Source organism: Abramis brama (genome assembly GCF_963993115.1).
Source record: "Abramis brama genome assembly, chromosome: 15".
In the NCBI taxonomy this organism is placed as follows: domain Eukaryota; kingdom Metazoa; phylum Chordata; class Actinopteri; order Cypriniformes; family Leuciscidae; genus Abramis; species Abramis brama.
The window spans coordinates 13,583,042-13,598,619 of record NC_139977.1 but is presented as its reverse complement, the minus strand read 5'-3'; the positions used below and the strand labels follow the sequence as shown (position 1 = coordinate 13,598,619).

At 42.2% G+C, this 15,578-nt stretch overlaps 1 protein-coding gene across 1 annotated transcript; it reads left to right on the top strand.

The window, feature by feature from the left end:
* The first annotated feature begins 8,526 nt into the window (after positions 1–8,526).
* On the top strand, positions 8,527–14,980 carry LOC311097464 (multidrug and toxin extrusion protein 1). The gene is made up of 17 exons (XM_084137148.1): positions 8,527–8,894; positions 9,361–9,462; positions 9,538–9,606; positions 9,682–9,830; positions 10,123–10,165; positions 10,295–10,339; positions 10,438–10,535; positions 10,882–10,979; positions 11,518–11,631; positions 11,721–11,788; positions 12,480–12,588; positions 12,747–12,822; positions 13,081–13,150; positions 13,572–13,704; positions 14,091–14,185; positions 14,258–14,336; positions 14,442–14,980. The coding sequence occupies exons 1-17, from the start codon at positions 8,706–8,708 to the stop codon at positions 14,675–14,677; spliced, it is 1,773 nt and encodes a 590-aa protein (XP_083993274.1). The 5' UTR covers positions 8,527–8,705; the 3' UTR covers positions 14,678–14,980.
* The last annotated feature ends 598 nt before the right edge of the window (positions 14,981–15,578 follow it).

Here is a 15,578-nt window from a genome sequence, read left to right as displayed (position 1 = left end):
CTATCGACGCTGAGCTTCTCCGCCTCCTCATGAAGGCCGTGGAGGACCTCGGCCTCGAATGGACCGCGCCCCAGGAGCCCGCGCCAAACAGGCTGGATGGCTGCTTTCTGCCAGGACGCTGCTCTTGGAGGCCCGCTCCCTTCCTCCCCAAACTGCACGACGAGCTCTCCAGGTCGTGGGGAGCTCCGTATTCGGCCAGGCTGAGATCCTCTGTTTCCTCGACGCTCTCCGCGGTCGACGGCGACAAGGACAGAGGATATCTCTCCGTTCCTCCGGTCGAGGAAGCGGTGACAACACACTTGTGTCCGCCCTCTGCGGGATGGCGATCTAAGTCAAGCCTGCCCACTAAAGCCTGCCGGACCACTTCGGCATTGATCGGCCGCGCATATGCTGCCGCTGGTCAAGCCGCATCTGCGTTACACGCCATGGCGATTCTCCAGATACATCAGGCCAACCTTCTCCGCTCCCTGGACGAGGCTGGCCCGACTACGTAGCGTGTAACGGACCTGAGGAGCACGACGGATCTGGCTCTCAGAGCTACTAAAACCGCCGCCCAGGCCATTGGACGTAACATGGCCTCCCTCACTGTCACGGAGCGTCACCTGTGGCTAACGCTGTCCGACATGTCAGACTCTGACCGCGCCACTTTTCTGGATGCTCCCATGTCACCAGCTGGTCTCTTCGGTCCCTCGGTGAAGGGCTTCATGGAGCGCTATTCCGAGGTACAGAAGGGGCCCTATTTTAACGATCTGAAACGCAAGTGTCAAAGCGCAAAGCGCAAGTAACTTTGTGGGCGGGTCTTGGCGCTGTTGCTATTTTCCCAGCGGGATAAATGACTCTTGCGCCAGGCGCAAATCTAAAATGGGTTGGTCTGAAGTAGCTTCATTATTCATAGGTGTGGTTTGGGCGTAACGTGAAATAAACCAATCAGAGCGTCATCTCACATTCCCTTTAAGAGCAGACGTGCTTTGTTCTAAAGCGGATTCCTATTATAACGGCGGATTTGCCAGACGCGCGCCAGGAGCGGTTCACATCCAAAGAGAGCAACGCTCTCGTCAGGGACGTTGGGGATGGAGAAACACACCCAAATTAACTTCGGTTAAAAAGGCGTATGATAATTTGGGTAAATGTGTAAGCTAGATGTATGCTTTTATAATAAATTGTCTATCTATCTATCTATCTATCTATCTATCTATCATAATAATGTATGATTTGCAAAAATGAAAACTGCTGCTTCTGTGAAGATGAGAGAATCAAAGTGTATGCGCGTTGTGCACACGCTACATTGATTATGGCCAAGCATGCGCCCTTAAAATAGTATATGAATAACATGCGCAACGCGCCACTGACTTTAAACTACCACCCCTACACATAAGCACTACCCTTTCTGTGAGTCACACTAAGAAAACAATAAAGTTGGCTCATGCCGCTCGACCGCTAAGTGTAGAAAAAGTGCCCACTACCCAGTGTTCACCCCTACACATAGGCATTACCCACGCAGTGTCTCACACCACCCCGGGGTCCATATCAGTCAAACCGGCTCTTGCCGTTCATGTTTTAAGTGTAGAGAATGTGCCCGCTGTACAGTGCTCACCCCAACCTATGAACACGACTGTATCTGTGTTACGCACACACATAATGCCCCAGCATATGAACCCAGCTCACGCTGGCAGTGTTTCAGGTGTAAATCACGTGTCTGCCACACAACACACACACTTTCTGAAAAGCATCTAGTGCCTCGTGCCGCGAGCTCACACAGCCTTGTCTGTGATACACACCTTCTCGTTTCTACGGCCGGGATGTTAGTTACAAAGCCGCCGCACGAAGTGCCGACTGCCCCATCGAATATGAACTTGGTGAACAAAGTATGTCATCATGGCCGGGTCCCCGAGTCCCTGAATATCAGCGACCGGAGCCCAGATTTCATTCTACCCCTGGCCATTCACGCGAAAGCATGGGAATCGATCCCAGGGGTCTCAAAGTGGGTGCTAGAGATAGTGAAACGTGGCTATTCGCTACAATTCGCTCGCAGACCGCCACGCTTCACAGCCTGGGTCGAAACTTCGGTGAATCAGGAAGTAGCACACCTACTTCGCACCGAGATAGCGAATTTGCTAAGAAAAGGGGCGGTAGAGACCGTCCCCTTGGCCAAGAGCGAGTCGGGGTTTTACAGCTGTTACTTCTTAGTACCGAAGAAGGACGGCGGGCTCCGCCCCATACTAGATCTCAGGCGTTTGAACAAAGCTCTTATGATACGCTCGTTCAAAATGCTCACAACCAGACAAATCCTCGCTCGAATTCGACCGGTGGACTGGTTTATATCAGTGGATCTGAAAGACGCCTACTTTCAGATTCAAATAGCAGCCCGTCACAGGCCATTCTTGAGATTCGCCTTCGAGGGCCAGGCTTATCAGTACATTTACGAAATGCATGGACACAGCACTCGCGCCAGTCAGACGAAGGGGCGTGAGAATTCTGAACTATTTGGACGACTGGCTGATTATAGCGCAGTCGAAAGAGGAACTGGTATTACACAGAGCGCTATTGCTGGACCATCTAGAACAGTTGGGTCTCAGAGTCAACTGGGCCAAAAGCAATCTATCTCCCAGCCAGGAAACGTCCTTTCTAGGGATAGAGTTGGACTCCAGGTCTATGTTGGCGCGCCTAACGTGAGAACGCGCGGCAGTAATCCAGCGCCTAGCAGCGACATTCATAGTATGGAGGAGTCTTCCCCTCAGAGTGTTTCAGAGGATGATGGGTCTTATGGCCTCAGCCTCGAAGGTGCTGCGGCTGGGTCTGCTATACATGTGCCCTTTTCAGCTATGGCTGAGGCGGCGTGTTCCAGCGCGAGCATGGACATCAGGTTTGCTTCGTCTCACGGTGAATCAGACATGCGCGGCAGCGCTGAGACCGTGGACGAGGGCCGACTGGTACCAGTCCGGCATGAACCTGGGCATAGCCTCAAAAGTCAAAGTAGTCTCGACAGATGCCTCCAACACGGGTTGGGGCGCCCTTTACGAAGGGAAGCCATCAATGGGCCTGTGGTCAGACGCAGAGTGTCTACACATAAACTGTCTAGAGATGAAAGCGGTCGAGAATGCCCTACAGTTTTTCCTCCCTGTGCTGAGGAACCACCACGTTCTAGTCAGAACAGACAACATGTCAGTGGTGTCTTACATAAACCGCCAGGGCGGCCTCAGGTCCCGGAGCCTTCTTGCAAGAGCAAAACGCCTCCTTATATGGGCCCAGCACAATCTGTGCTCACTGAGAGCAGCGCATGTGCCGGGCGTCCTGAACGTGGGCCCAGACATGTTGTCCAGGGCCAAGCTTCCCCCAGGGGAATGGTCCTTGCATCCCCTGGTGGTGCAAAACATCTGGGACATCTTCGGCAGAGCGGAGGTAGACCTGTTCGCGTCACAAGCCAACGCTCATTGCCCAATGTTCTTTTCAAAAGAAAGGGCCCTAGACTGGCCCAGACGCCCTCTCTATGCATTTCCCCCGGTTGCCTTGTTACCACAGGTAATCAAGCGAGTCAGGGAGTGCAAATGCTCGATAATCCTGGTAGCCCCGCTCTGGGAGAATCAAGTTTGGTTCCCAGAGTTGATGGAACTGGGGAGCACAGCTCCATTGCCGATTCCGCTGAGGAAGGACCTGTTGTCTCAGGCCAAGGGCACAATTTGGCACCCATACCCCGAGCTGTGGCCCCTACATGTGTGGGCGATCAATTATTACCATTTCACCTCCCAGAGGGAGTGATGAACACGATCACACAGGCTAGAGCTCTGTCTACTAGACGGCTCTACGCGTCTAAATGGTCAGTGTTCGCTGAATGGTGTTCAGCTCATGAATTGGACCCACTAGATTGTGAGGTAATGGTGGTGCTTTCTTTCTTGCAAGAGCTGTTGGACAGCGGGAGAACCCCATCCACGCTCAAGGTGTATGTGGCAGCCATAGCGGCATTTACGAAGCCTGTAAATGGCCAGTCGCTGGGAAAGAATGACCTCATAATCCGTTTCCTCAGGGAAGCTAGGAGGATGAACCCTCCTCGGCCCCCCTCGGTTCCAGTTTGGGACCTTTCTACGGTCCTAGATGCCATGAAAGGTGGCCCATTTGAACCGTTACATGCGGTGGAGCTAAAATACCTTTCCTTCAAAACCGCTTTTCTGCTGGCATTGGCCTCAGTAAAACGGGTGGGCGACCTACACGCACTCTCGGTGAGTGCTACGTGCCTGGAATTTGGGCCTAATGACTCTAAGGTCATCCTCAAACCAAGGCATGGCTACGTCCCGAAGGTGCTTGCGACTCCGTTTAGAGCGCAAGTTATTTTCCTGTCAGCCCTCCCTGCATCCGACAGTGAGGTTGGGGTTAATTTCCTTTGTCCAGTAAGGGCCTTGAGGATTTATGTGGAACGCTCTGCTGCCTTCAGGCAGACGGAGCAGCTTTTCGTTTCTTTCGGTGGCCGCGTTAAAGGGCTAGCCATCTCGAAACAGACCCTGTCCAGATGGATAGTAGACGCTATTGCGTCGGCTTATGCATCCAAGGGCTTGGATTGCCCCTTGGGTGTTAGGGCCCACTCAACTAGAGGCATGGCCTCGTCGTGGGCCTGGACAAGTGGGGTCTCACTTCAAGACATTTGTATGGCAGCAGGCTGGGACTCCCTGTCTACATTTGTAAGGTTCTATAACCTAGAAGTGCCCGCCCTACAGGCTAGGCTGTTCTCAGTCTGATTATGCTATATTAACAACGTCTACCCAACTCAGTTCGCTTAGACTGTTGATATGTTTGCAACGTCCTGTGGGCCTATGCAGTTTCAAGGTTGATATATTGCCTTAACTGTATATATGTGTAAGCACCTATCTTTCATAATCCCGAGTCGTCTCGTCCCTGTTCTGCCGCTTATGCGACTATTCTACTTATACATGAGCCCCGGGCAATCTGCCCTTGGGACATTAGTGTTGGAATCTTAGCACGCACGGCGTTTTACATGGGGTTCCCGTAGCGTAAGCTAAACTTACGCAACACGAGAATACTCTCGTAAGAGAATGACACTCGGTTACTAACGTAACCTCGGTTCTCTCTAGAGAGGGAACGAGTGTTGTGTAACCTGCCGTGCTTGTGCTGCGTTATGGTTTCGCTTCCAGTCGACTGAAGTCATAGTGCAACCTGGGCGATGGGTATTTATAGGCCTAGGCCACACCCATAATGGCAGGCCATGACGTAGCGCGGGGAGAGCCTCCCATTGGTGCTGAGGTCATGGCAGACGCACTGATAGGTTGCAGCAGTTGCCGCATAGCAGCCAATAGGCGCCCAAGCTGCCTCACCTAGGTCTGCTTGCTGCAGCAAATGCGTTTTAAATTATTAAAAATTAAGGATAATTTTTTGCTTCAATATTCTCGAGAAAAGGAGTTTTCCCGTAGCGTAAGCTAAACTTATGCAAAACTCGTTCCTTCTCTAGAGAGAACCGAGGTTACGTTAGTAACCGAGTGTCGTTTCACCCCCTCATGGGCTCTGCCATGTTAATAAAACATGACCATGTCATGCAGTTATATAGTGCTATCAGCCAGTGTTTGTTAATGCAGTTTGCAGTTTGTAAATGTTATTCTCTGTCTCACACACCATTAGATTTCTGTCCATTCATTCGCCTGGCCATTCCCAGTACCTCATGCTTTGTGTTGTGTGGTGGTTGTATGAGATTGTTGGATTCCTGGCAGTTTAAAAAAAAAAAAAATTAATTTAATTTTTTATTGAAATATATTCATGTCTTAAATACATGTGTGACTGGTTTTGTGGTATTTTGTGTATTTCGTATTGTATCAACTAGCCAGCATGATTTATATGGTAATACCACCAATGTTTTCCACACATGCCTGTTTTCATGACCTTTACCATGTAAACCGAACACCTACACTGGTTTCAATATCAAACACAAACAGCACCAACTGGACAGTGGGACCAGATATTAGCATGTAAACTGATATGAATATATTAAATATTTTTCTGTTGTTCTTCATTCTGCCAATGTTTTTTTTTTTTTTTTTTTTTTTTTTTTTATGTTTTTAGGGTATTTCCTTCCATCAGCTATTTTGTTACCTTATGGGTGCTAAAAAGAGACATGTGTGTTGTTTGGTAACATTATAACTTAACAAATATTGTTCAAATTAATCAAATATAAATTATCATACATAAATATAAATAAATAAATGAATTAATCACATTAAGTTAGTGGTTTAATAAACATTTTTATATTTTCTGTCTCGCTTTTTTACTTTGTGCCAACTACACGTGCTATTGGACATTTCCTATTTCCCACTTCTGAAGTTGTGATTACGAGTCACGTTCAAGTGCTTTGTTGTTGGAAAGAACAGGAATCACGGAGGACACCAGGTTTATCCTTGCTTATTTCATGTCTGACTGACATGTATGACAGTACATATTGAGGATATTCAATGTATTACTGATGTATTTTATGTTGTAGAATAAAACGTGAAAATATTTTGAGATTGTGTTTACTACAGACCTTATTTCAAGCTTTTAACCAAAAACCCATTCAAAAAACCCATGGACTTCAGGATGATGGAACCGGAAGGAGACCAGAGGAGGGATTCGTGGTGAACATGAAGGCAGACTGACAGAGAATTGGAGAAAGAAGTGGTCAGAGAGATGTAGAGGAGTAATAAGATGGTTGTCAGTGGTGCAGTTATGTGTTAGGATGAGGTCTAGTTCTTTGCTTGCTTTGTGTGTTGCAGGAGTGTGCTGTCTCGTGAGGTCAAATAAAGCCAGAAGAGTAAGGAAGTCAGTCGCTTGAGGTTTTTCTAAATGGATTTTGAAGTCACCAAGAATTACCAATGAAGCGCCCTCCGGACAAGATGATAGCAGCACATTAGGAAGTTGCAATTGACCTAGTGGATGGTATATGGCGACAAGATGAAGTTTGGCCGGATTAGTGACAGTGATGGCATGATGTTCAAAGGAGGTGTACTTGCAGGGAGAGGAGATAGGAGAGAATTTCCAGTTGGTGGAAATGAGAAGACCTGTTCTCCCACCCTGCCCAGTTGGACGAGGTGTGTGGGAGAAAGTGAAGCTAGTGGAGAGGGCTGACGGAGTAGCGTGATCCATGTTTCAGTAAAAGCCAAAATGTTAAGTTTTGACTTACTGGCAAAGGCTGGAAAGAAGTTAGCTTTGTTGACAGCAGAACTATAGTTCCACTGTCGAACAGAAAGGGTAACAGGCTGTGGAGAATAAGTGGCCAAGGAACGTTAAAGCCTTCACTGAAAAAAATATGTTTGCTGCTTGTTCAGATTGCTTAATTAAAATGAGGTTAAGCAACACATTTGCTATACATTTTGTCCTAACTTAATTTGATTGTGTTCAATCTGCTTAAATATGTGTAAAATTTAAGTTTACTTAATCCGTTTGTGTTGGATTACATTAATGATTTGTGTTGCATAAACTGAAACTGGGCAGTGATTGTTAGTTCTCTGCATGCTACTTCCTCTGGATAGCTCCTAAATTAGCAACAAAATTACCCCTCTTTTAATATTTGACATTTTGTGCTATAACAAGTTAACAACTAATTCATCAAATGTTTCTATTCATTAATTAACACATTGGCTGATGCATCATCATCCAGCACATGCTAAACTTATATCTCCGTCCTTCGGATGAGACGTTAAACCGAGGTCCTGACTCTCTGTGGTGGTCATTAAAATCCCAGGATGTCCTTCGAAAAAGAGTAGGGGTGTAACCCTGGCATCCTGGCCAAATTTGCCCCTTGGCCTCTGTCCATCATGGCCTCCTAATCATCCCCATATACTGATTGGCTTCATCACTGTCTCCTCTCCACCAATAAGCTGGTGTGTGGTGGGCGTTCTGGCGCAATATGTCTGCCGTCGCATCATCCAGGTGGATGCTGCACATTTGTGGTGGCTGAGGAGATTCCCCCCTTCCATGTAAAACGCTTTGAGTACCTAGAAAAGCGCTATATAAATGTAACGAATTATAATTATTATTATATCTAAATATGTTACAATTTAAAAGTAAATCCACATTGTTCTTGAGGGGGAATCTTACCCCAAAAGCTGTAAATACAACAGAATAAACATTATGGCAAGACAAATGTATGTAAAAATAAAAGTATTTGATCCAGATGTTTCATAATTGTTCCTGAATTTATTTAAATGTTTCTCTTTTTTTCAAAATTGTGAAAATTATATCATATGGATATTATTTGGGGGATTCCGCAACAGAGTTTCCCTGATGTTTGCTCTCAACAGGGGCTTAGCTGGTAAGAAAATGGCTTGTGTGAGCACAAATCAGCTGTAGGCTATATTGAGCTGAATCTCTCATGACACATTAACTTCAGAGACATTGTTAAAAGGTTTTACAGCACATTAAAAAAGATACGAGTAAAATTCCACAGCTTATGTTGTCTCTATTGACTTTTCTGCTTGAATGCTGGGGTTCCTTTAATGAAACCTGACGCGAGCACAAAGTGACTTCTGTTTATGTAATGACCTCGTGGAGTACAGCAACAGGCAGGGCTAAACTTACTACCAGACAGTTTACTAAGTGTCTCCCTTTGATATCCACCCAGACGTCTCCCTGCAATGGACATTTAGCGCAATGTCTTTTATGCAGATGTAGTCCGGTACTGTAACTAAATATAAGCTTCATTGTGGGAATTAAAGACTTCAAGAATAACGAAAATGGACAGTATTACCGGTACCACAGTGACTCAGATAAACGGAGACTCAAAACAGCAGAAAAGTGATGATGCCCAGTCAACGTTGAGTTCACAGGTTGTTTGTGGAGGGTGTCGAAAGAAACTTCGGAGTTTGTTACCAGTGAATTATAAAGAAGAAATTGTAGAGCTGCTAAAACTGGCTGGACCAGTGGTAAGTTTGAAAAGTGTGAATTGATTTATGAAGCATTTTAAACTTTGCTTATAGCAATCATAACCAAATATCGTGATGATTTTATTCACTGTTGACTGACAATTGAAAAAGAAAAATGTACACCTTTGATTTTGTAGAGAACATGAACACATGATTATAAATCTTTAAAATAAACTTTATTTTCTGGTTGATGGGGGATATTTGACCTATAATTATTGAGACTCCTGAGAAATAGAAAAAAATCTGGAAGTTGCACCAAAACGTAGTTGAATGTCTCTTAATATGTTTAGTTTTGCAGAATAATCTAAAATAATTAATTGTCAACTTATCTTAGTTCTTTAGTCAGGTTTGTCTCAAGAATACTGTACATGACAAATCAAACATACAATATTGTAGCTGAGAGAAAAAAAGTGGAAATGTCTTGTGGCTTTTATTTGATCCTGATATCGTTTCCCCTTTTTTGCAGTTTATATCTCAGCTGATGATCTTTCTGATCAGCTTCATCAGCACTGTGTTCTGTGGACACTTGGGGAAAACTGAACTGGCCGGTGTGGCTTTGGCTATTGCTGTGAGTTCACAAAATAACTTCATTATAGTGACATTCATTGAATCGCCTTTATAAATACGTCCTTTTTGCTCACAGGTTATTAATGTGTCCGGCATCTCCATCGGATCTGGATTGGCGTCTGCATGCGATACACTCATCTCTCAGGTATGAAAGTCAATGTTCAGTAATGTGAGTGTCATTTGTGCTCAGGTGTCATTCGAAGTGAATTGTGTCCTGCAGACGTTTGGGGGTAATAATCTGAAGCGGGTGGGTGTGATACTGCAGAGAGGGATTCTCATCCTCCTTTTGGCCTGTTTCCCCTGCTGGGCGCTTCTCATCAACACAGAGCCGATCCTGCTGGCTGTCCGGCAGAGTCCCAGTGTGGCCAGGTCTGACGCATTCAACACACATCAAGTTATGGTTCTGTTTAGCAAAACTTACTTGAATCTGCTGATAAAATCTTCTGTCAACATATTGTGAATGCAAGTGAACATAGAAGTAAATGATCTAAGTATTGTGAAATAACATGATGTCATATCATTTGGACATGTGGCAGTCACATGGACCTAAAGCCAGTGTCTGTGGAGTTCTTTTAACTGTGTGTGATTGTTTGCCCCCCCCCCCCCTCCCTCTCTCTCTCTCTCTCTCTCTCTCTCTCTCTCTCTTTCTCTCTCTCAACAGTCTGTCACAACTCTATGTAAAAATATTCATGCCTGCTCTGCCTGTGAGTGACACATTAAATATGAAATGTATTCACTGTCTATAACTATAAGTAACTATACAGTAAAAATAACTATTCTAGGTAATAACTTTAAATATATATATATATATATATATATTTTTTTTTTTTCAGGCTGCCTTTATGTATCAGCTGCAGGGAAGGTATCTTCAAAATCAGGTAAACCCAAGCAATGTGTCTCCATTATTATTTTGCCTAAGCTTATTGTTCATAAATAGCATATACAAGGGTCTGTTTTTGTTTGTATATTTGTTTAGGGTATTATTTGGCCTCAGGTCATCACAGGAGTAGCAGGGAACATCCTCAACGCTTTAATAAACTACATCTTCCTTCATCTGCTAGATCTTGGTGTGGCGTAAGAACGTGTCTAGATTTTATCACATTTCATAGGATCTTATGTTGTGTCCCAAATGACATACTATACACTCCTACAATGTACTCTACCATCTAGTGAAGTTAAAAATGTAATTTTGTCATCCAGCTTTGGAGTCTGATAGCCACAATGTAAGGAAAACTGTGACAGTTTGGATCGGTCTGAAAACACTACTTGCACTATTTATACTACAAAATGGCTTAAAGTGCATAAGTATGCAAATTGGGACACACCTTTAGTTTTTCGTCATTTTTTTTTAAAGAACTCAAGGCTTAAAAATAATTAAAGGTCCAAATGACTCCATGGAGTCATTCTTTCTTACTAACAGTGGATCTGCTGCTGCAAACACCATTTCCCAGTATTCATTGGCTGTGTTTCTCTATGTCTACATCCGCTGGAAGGGCTTGCATGAAGCCACCTGGGATGGTGAGTGTCTATATACGTCAACACCAGAACCCTTGGTTTTCAAGAGGGTGTACTGTTTATATTCTGAGACACAAAAACTTGTGCAATAACAAAATTACATTAAAACCTTAAAACATTCAAGGAATGTCTGGTAAATGTATTTTAACCAGAGTCTTTTCACTAAAAGTTTTAATTGGATATGGATGTTGCTTGAATATTTAAATGTTACTATAATTTAATCTTTTTGATTCCATGAATTACACAACTTTTCTTTATTTGAAAATTGTTTTAGCGTTGTATAATTATTTAAAAGATGATTACATCACTCACAGGAGCAATATATAACAGTTTTATGTCCTGGTGCAAAGCATGCTGTTTTCTTTATTAATATGTGACCAGAAAGTAGTTTACTATGTGACTCTTTAAGATAGTGTAGAGGAGAGTTCACTGAAATGTTTAGATGAGTCATGGTTTATTTTATAACATACTGCCTTCATAGATAGTCAATGTTGAAACTGTCATATCTTTCTTGCTGATCTCCATCTCTGTCTCACATTAGGCTGGTCTCGTGACTGTCTGCAGGAATGGGGCGCCTTCATTCGCTTGGCTCTTCCCAGCATGCTCATGCTTTGTGTGGAGTGGTGGACATATGAGATTGGTGGATTCCTGGCGGGTTTGCAAACTTCCTGTGTTTTTATGTAATTCAATTTGCCTTGTGGCATGAATTATATTTGTGATCTTCATGTATTGTATTCAATGTAGGGCTCATCAGTGAGGCCGAACTGGGAGCCCAGTCTATTGTGTATGAGCTGGCCACTATTGCATATATGGTAGGTTTACAAAGGTCATTCGGTCGAACTTGTAACAAAAACAAAACTGTACACTTGTTCTGGTTTCAGGATCTTCTCAGACCCAGCAGCACCAGCTGTTTGCAGGTCAACAGGTCAAGATATTAGCATTACATTTATACAAAAGATAAACTGAAATTGGAACCTGTTGACAGAACTGTGTAACTAATATGGTACATTTCTGTTATTCTACATTCAGTACTTAGTCTCCTTTTCCATTAGCAAATAGTCTTTTGTTAGTCTCTGCACGGGTGGTGAAAACCAAATCACACATTGTAACTAAACACATCAGCCTTTTATTCCAAATACATTTTCTAAAACAACTCACTCTAATATATATATATACATTCAACACATACTCAAAGTATTAGATCTTGATAGTAGTAATCTTGCATATTTGTATGAAGAACTTGCACAGGAATGCAGCTGTGTGGTGCACTTTTTTTTTTTTTTTGGTGAAACTAAGCAGCCACAGCCTTAATCCATCCCATAATTGAGATTATTAAATGTAGTCTTGGAAATAACTAAAATGCATGTAAAGTTTTCATAGTAAGTGCGACCAAAAAACCCAAAAGAAATCATTGCTTTTGAAATAACGGTGAGTAAAAGAGCAATATCAAAAGTAAAATGGCTCCAGGAAAGCAAAAGTCATTGTTTTCTCTTTGTGATTCAGTTTCCACTGGGATTTGCAGTGGCAGCCAGTGTGAGGGTGGGAAATGCTCTTGGAGCTGGAAACACTGAACAAGCAAAGCTGTCCGCCAAAGTGTCTTTAGTCTGTGGACGTATGTGATCTATTCATCAACAGCGTTGCTATAAGATGCCTAATAGCATCTATGAATCTTTGCATGTATTATTAATTATAAAAATCTCACTTGTGACTATGTTTTATTATCATTGTAAAGTTAAGTGTTATTTGGTTTCCCTGGTGTGTTTTTTCTAGTACTTGTTTCTTGTGTGGTTGCAACCATTTTTGGAGGTACCAAAGATGTTATTGGATACATATTTACCACGGAAGAGTAAGTACCTACAAAGTAGATCTACTTTGCTTAAAAGCAATACAACATTTTAGATTGGGTATTTGGTATTTACAAAAATTAACTTATCGAACGGGAGAAGCTGCAACGTACAGTATGGCAGCTCTAGTAAAGAATACAAATAAAATAGTTAAATAAATATTAATCGCATCATAATTGCATTGTTCATGTAAACATGGATGTCGAAACTTTAAAATCATCAACATCTGATCTGTGTACTGAACTCTCTCTCTCACACAGGGAAATTGTGTTCAGAGTATCAGAGGTCATGATCATGTATGGCTTCTTTCATCTATTTGATGCCACTGCGGTAAGAGTTTTTATTTTGAACTATTATCTGCATTAGAAGAAAAAGAAAGATCAGAAAATTGATAATTTTCCAGTACAAATATCTGATCGTCTGCAAATATACATTTACTTTGAGAAGCAAAATCGCATAAACTTGATTCCAGATCATTTCTCTAGTTTCTTAATACCTATAACCCCACTGGTATATTGTGTTTTTTTCTTGTTTTAAGCATAAATCAAATGATATTTTGTGAAGGTTTTTTAATATTTTGGTGAAAAGCAAAACAAAATTTTTTTTATTCCTTTTTAACAAAAACAAGTGTGTGGTGATATTTTGATGTCTGTGAGGTGCTTTCAGTCTTTCAGATCACTTCAGATATTGTGAATGTCTGACAATGTCCTCTTGATAATGGTCAAACTAAGGTTTGTTTTTCTGTCTGAAGGGCATTACTGGTGGCATTATCAGAGGTGCAGGAAAGCAGCTGATTGGTGCTCTTTGTAACATTGTGGGATATTATTTTGTGGGATTACCAATAGGAGTGTCACTGATGTTTGCTCTCAGCATGGGCATAGTTGGTAGGTGACTTGCAAACATGTGGTGAAATAAAACATTCTCAGCAGCTTTGCTGGAATAACTAAATCATTTTATTAACCCTCTGATGCTTCTTTGCCATTTTTGACCAAAAAGGTCAAACTTCATTGGAATGGTACAAAATTTTGTGGAACTTGCCAAGTGAACTCAAAAATATTGACATGATTCAAAAAGGCTTATGAAATAGTCAATTAAAAAAAAAATCTCTGTAAACAGAAATAGTGCATTCATTTCATTGAGAAAAAGAGTTACATACACAACCTAGGAGTACAAATGTGACCCAAATGTTAGGAGCACCAGAGGGTTAAAACTCAAGTGCCCCACTGAACAAGCCCATCAATCTCCTCACGTATTTTCTCTCTGTTGTTAGGTCTGTGGATTGGGTTTTTTGGGTGTGTCTTCCTACAGTCATTGTTCTTCATCGTCCTCATTTGCAAACTGGACTGGAAAAAGGCGACTCAAGAGGTGGGCCATTTTTTGTCATCCATAGTCTATTTGTACAGATGATTATTTTAGTCTTTATCTTCTTATTTTTAGGCCTTGATCAGAGCAGGTGTTCAAGCCCCTGAGACCAAAGATGAATCTTACGCTATGGAAAATAAGGGCTGCACAGAAGGTACTTTCTGTCTGTGGTATATGATGACCTTAATGATGAAAAACAACAACAAAAAACATTTCTTTCATCATGAATTTTCCTTTATTTTGACCAATTATTGTACAGAAGTGCCAGAAGAGTCCCAGCACACTGAACAAGGCCACACAGATGCCAGCACAGACCTGGAAGGACTCAGTAAAGGAGAAGGAGGAATAACAGACGCTGGCACAAAGGTCACAGTTGGGGCGGTTTTGACCACCAAACAGCTGGTTGTGCGTCGAGGACTAGCGGTTTTCTTCATGCTGCTTATCCTAGCTGGAGGGATTGTGTTAAATGAAGTGCTCATTAAATTTCTCAGATGAGCATAATAAATACAGAGCTTTGTCTTCAATGCAAATTTAAAATAAAATAAAAATCCACCAGTGCCTATGCAAAGTTAATAATATTTTAGAGGTAGATGATTGTTTAATTTATTTTTCTATGTATTTTTTTTTTTTATTCAAAGCAGCCTTTTTGAGTTCTCTGATATTAGTTGTGTTAATTGTATCACACTGGCATTTTGAAAGTTTTATTGAATTTCAAGAATAAAATAAGCTGTAACGGTTACTTGACGTATTTTTTATTTATTGTCAGTATTGCGGTTGTTAGTGGAAGCTCGTTTCTGCCACGGAATTAAAAATAAAAAAGATAATTGTGACATTTTATCTCACAATTGTGTGGGGTTTTTTTTCTCACAATTGCGAGTTTGTATCTCACAATTATAACTTTATTTATCGCAGTTGTGAGATAATAAAGCAATGAGTTATAAAGAACTCAAAGCTTGGAAGAGCAATGATATTCTTTAATATAACTCCGATTGTGTTTGGCTGAAAGAAGAATACTTGAGGGCGTATAAATGTGATAATTTACATTTTTGGGTGAACTATCCCTTTAAGAGAAAACACTTTTCAAGAACTACATTAAACTGTTTGTTGGGACTATATTTTTTCCGGATCTTGCAAAGTCAATGTCACTCATTAAAATAATCACTGCCCACAGAATATGCAAGGGGCGAGACCTGGTTAAGCTGCGCTAACAAAGACTAGATGAAGAAGACCTGCTTTAGCGTGAGACGCTGTTTTTCCACAAAATCCATTTGTTTGGCCTTCCTATAGGCAGACGAACTTAGAATACAGCAATGCATTTTTTGAATAGTCAGGCAGACTGAATAGAATAGAATAGAATAATCCTATTCTAGTACAAAACAAAATCAAGATCGTAAAA